Raw genomic sequence first — 3,109 nt, 5'->3', positions numbered from 1 at the left:
GGACCTCCAGAAGTGGGGAGAAGCGGGGAAGCGGCTTCTCCCCCAGGAACTCTGACGTGGCCCAGATTTCAATGCAGACTTGAATGGGGCCTCTAACGGTGAGAGGATAACTGTCATTTTAAAGAGAAAGAAACGTGTCCGGCCTACGTCACAAGACGGCTCTTGCCACACAGTATGCTCCCTGATGTGGGGTCTGTGCCACAGGGCTGGGGGCACTGCCTGGGAGAAAGGCTGCTGCCCAGGAGACAAGGACCGAGACCTTTGCACACTCCTGGACGTGCCAGGCCCCCTATGGCTGTAGTGCCTGCCTGGAGAGCACCCAGGACGCAGAGCTGCTGGTAGCCCTGGGGACAGCAGGGGGGACCTGGGCAAAGTCCGCCCACCCCCCAGAGCTCTGCTCTGACCGACGCCCCCCTGCGGTGGGGTAGGCAGTTTCCTTAAAGACACAGCCGCCAGCCGCGGAGTCTGCGGGTGTCGTTTACTGTTTGTCGCTCTCTGCTCTTAGCTTCACATTGCCATTTCGTGTTTTGTCAAAGTCTTTCTCAATTCGCATTTGGTAAAATAAATAGAGATAATGAACCTTTAGGCCGGCGCTCTCTCGAGCTCTGGTTAACATCGTGATTGAATTTTCGCATCAGACCTGTGAAGACAGCCCACGTGCAGGTGGCACGCGGTGCCCACGGGGGTGGGCTCCAGGGTGGAGTGGGGGCGAGGGGGTCTTGACCCCTCTGGAGCCACCTGCCTTTTGACAGGTGGTGATTTTGTCTCAAAACAAACAGAAACGCGTTAGGTAAGAATCGAGTTGAAGGACTGGATGGGAAGCTGTGTGTGCGGGTGGAGCTGGGCTTCTGGAAGATTCTGGTGTTGCCGCCTGGCATGCCCTGTGAGCTGAGTGAGGCCAGGACTCTCTACACCTTCCGGACCTGGCCTGCTCTCTCTGCCCAGACGTGGGGATGGGGTTCGTGCCGGAACCTTCTTCTGGTGAGAGCTTGCATTCCAAAAAGGAGCAGCGGAGGGGCCGCCTCTGTCCTGCCTTGTCACGTCCTGGCCAGCCCCAGCTCAGACTCCAGCTCAGCCCCCTGAGGACCAGGTGTTTCTCTGGACAAACGTGACCAGGCAGGGTTCCATCCACCCAGAAGATGCTCTTGGCCACGGTAGGCCGCCAGCCACACCGCAAGGGAGCCGGGCCTCACTGCGCCAGCTCTCACTCCCACGGTCATGGGCCTCTTAACGCCAGAATGAAGCCACCTGGCTCCTCCACCTCTCAATAATCCTCATTCCCGACGAACATGGAAAAAATGCTTTTCAAAATACCATCATTGTGGTTGTGTTCTGTTTGCAAAACTGCTCATACACGCCCTGTGGCCCCTCCTGGGCGGGACTGTCCACACAGCTTCTGTCTGCACCACAGGCCCAGCTACAAGCCAAGGTCGCATCAGCATGGGCGGCTCAGGGCTGGTGTCACCCGGAGCCGTCCGGGACCCGGCAGTGCCTCTCACCTGTGTGTGATGAATGTGTGCGGACAGAGCAGGGAGACCACGCTGCCTCCATGTGTGTGCCCCCACGTGCCGGCCGTGGTGCCTGCACATGCGTGTGCTACACCCGTGTGCGGGCACAGGCATGGAGACCACAGGCCGGGCTGCCGTCCCTGCGCCTGCGGGGAAGAGCAGCCCTTCAGAGGGAAAGAAGCCCCGTGGATTAAGGCAGGGGCTACATTGCCAAGGACCTGCCTCCCCTGTGCACGGCCACAGCGGCCCCTGCTGACAGCTCTGCGTGAGAGGGGCCAAAACTGGAGTCTAGAGACCTGGAGGTGTGGGGAGGGTGGGCTGTGGGGGAGGGGCTGCGCTCCTCCTGTTCAGTGCTGCTGCCAGCGGCCAAGGACAGCCCGGCCCCCTGGGTGGCTTCCTTCACACCCGCCAGCTGGAGGGGTGTCTCCTTCTTCCTCTCTCTTGGTTTCCCGAATTTCCAGTGTCCCCCAGCCGGCTAGGAAATGTCCCTGCTTGCGTGCACTGTGAGAGGCGGTGGGCCCGGCTGGGGCAGCGCCTCTCGCTCGCTCTTGGCTTGATGGGGACAGCTGCCCCAGGGACCCGTAGGAGCCCCAGTGCCTGCCTCTCTGCCAGGGCTCTGTCTAGGGGTTTTTCTGCAGCTAATGCTCTGATTACACGGAAATAAAATGAGGTGTTTCCCCTTTCAACGTCTCAGAGAAACACAGAACAGGAGAGGGACAGAGGCGCTGCGGCCGTGCGGGTGCACCTGGATGCTGGTGCTCAGTGGGAAGCCGCCGTCAACCCGAGCCCTCCCCTTCCCTGACATTCCGGACACGACAGCGAAGACAGACAAAAGCGAGTAGCAGGGCCCTCCTGCCGTCATCAGCAGCTAAGGCAGCAGCCAACGTTCACACTGCGGGGCCGCAGCAGCCGACGTCCCGTGCCCCGGTGGGTGGCGGCTTCACTATGTACAGCAGGCGGCCGTGGCCTGGTGGGACCGGGTCATGCCGCTATCTGACACGCTTCTCCACCGAGTACACGGAGATGTAGTAGTCGTTGCTTCCCACGGCCAGGTGAGGCTGCGAGGAGAGAGAAGGGGTGAGCAGGGGTTCAGGTGTGGGCAGACACTGTGGGGGGCGGGGGGCGCAGGCCAATCTGCATCCTTAGGCAGCTCCTGCCGGGGTCTCAGGAACCCCCGCGCCCACCTCAGGCCCGGAAATGCTGGGCCGGTCCCACCAGTCCTCTGCAGGGCCCGTGCCTGGTGCACCCCGTGAGGGGTGTGGAGCTGCCCCCGGGCCCTGCGTGTTTTTTTCGGGACTGCCCCACAGGGGCAGCTCTGGGATCTGATGTCAGCACAGCTGTATGCCTGGAGCCTCACAACACAAGGTGGCAGGTGGGCAGAATCCTAATCTAGAAACAACGGCCTGAAGCCACGTGGGGACGCTGCAACCAAGGCCAGGGTGCCGTGCAGGTGGGGCCCGGCCACACAGGGGACGGGGTGAGGGCTGCAGAGGGCACGGGGTGAGGGCCGCAGAGGGGACGGGGTGAGGGCCGCACAGGGGACGGGGTGAGGGCCGCAGAGGGCACGGGGTGAGGGCCGCACAGGGGACGGGGTGAGGGCC

General features: G+C 62.3%; 1 protein-coding gene across 1 annotated transcript in view; it reads right to left on the bottom strand.

Annotated features, from left to right (window-relative positions):
• Positions 1–464: 464 nt before the first annotated feature.
• The window catches only part of RPTOR (regulatory associated protein of MTOR complex 1), a 176,358-nt gene continuing 173,713 nt past the window's right edge, over positions 465–3,109 (bottom strand). The window contains exon 28 of the mRNA XM_032176974.2: positions 465–2,566. Within this exon, the coding sequence (XP_032032865.1) occupies positions 2,498–2,566 (69 nt within the window). The 3' untranslated portion in view covers positions 465–2,497. The remainder of the gene's footprint in view (positions 2,567–3,109) is intronic.

This window comes from Hylobates moloch, unplaced genomic scaffold (genome assembly GCF_009828535.3).
Source record: "Hylobates moloch isolate HMO894 unplaced genomic scaffold, HMol_V3 SCAFFOLD_15, whole genome shotgun sequence".
In the NCBI taxonomy this organism is placed as follows: Eukaryota; Metazoa; Chordata; class Mammalia; order Primates; family Hylobatidae; genus Hylobates; species Hylobates moloch.
Note: the sequence above shows the minus strand (reverse complement) of the source record. Positions and strands in the feature narration are given on the sequence as shown.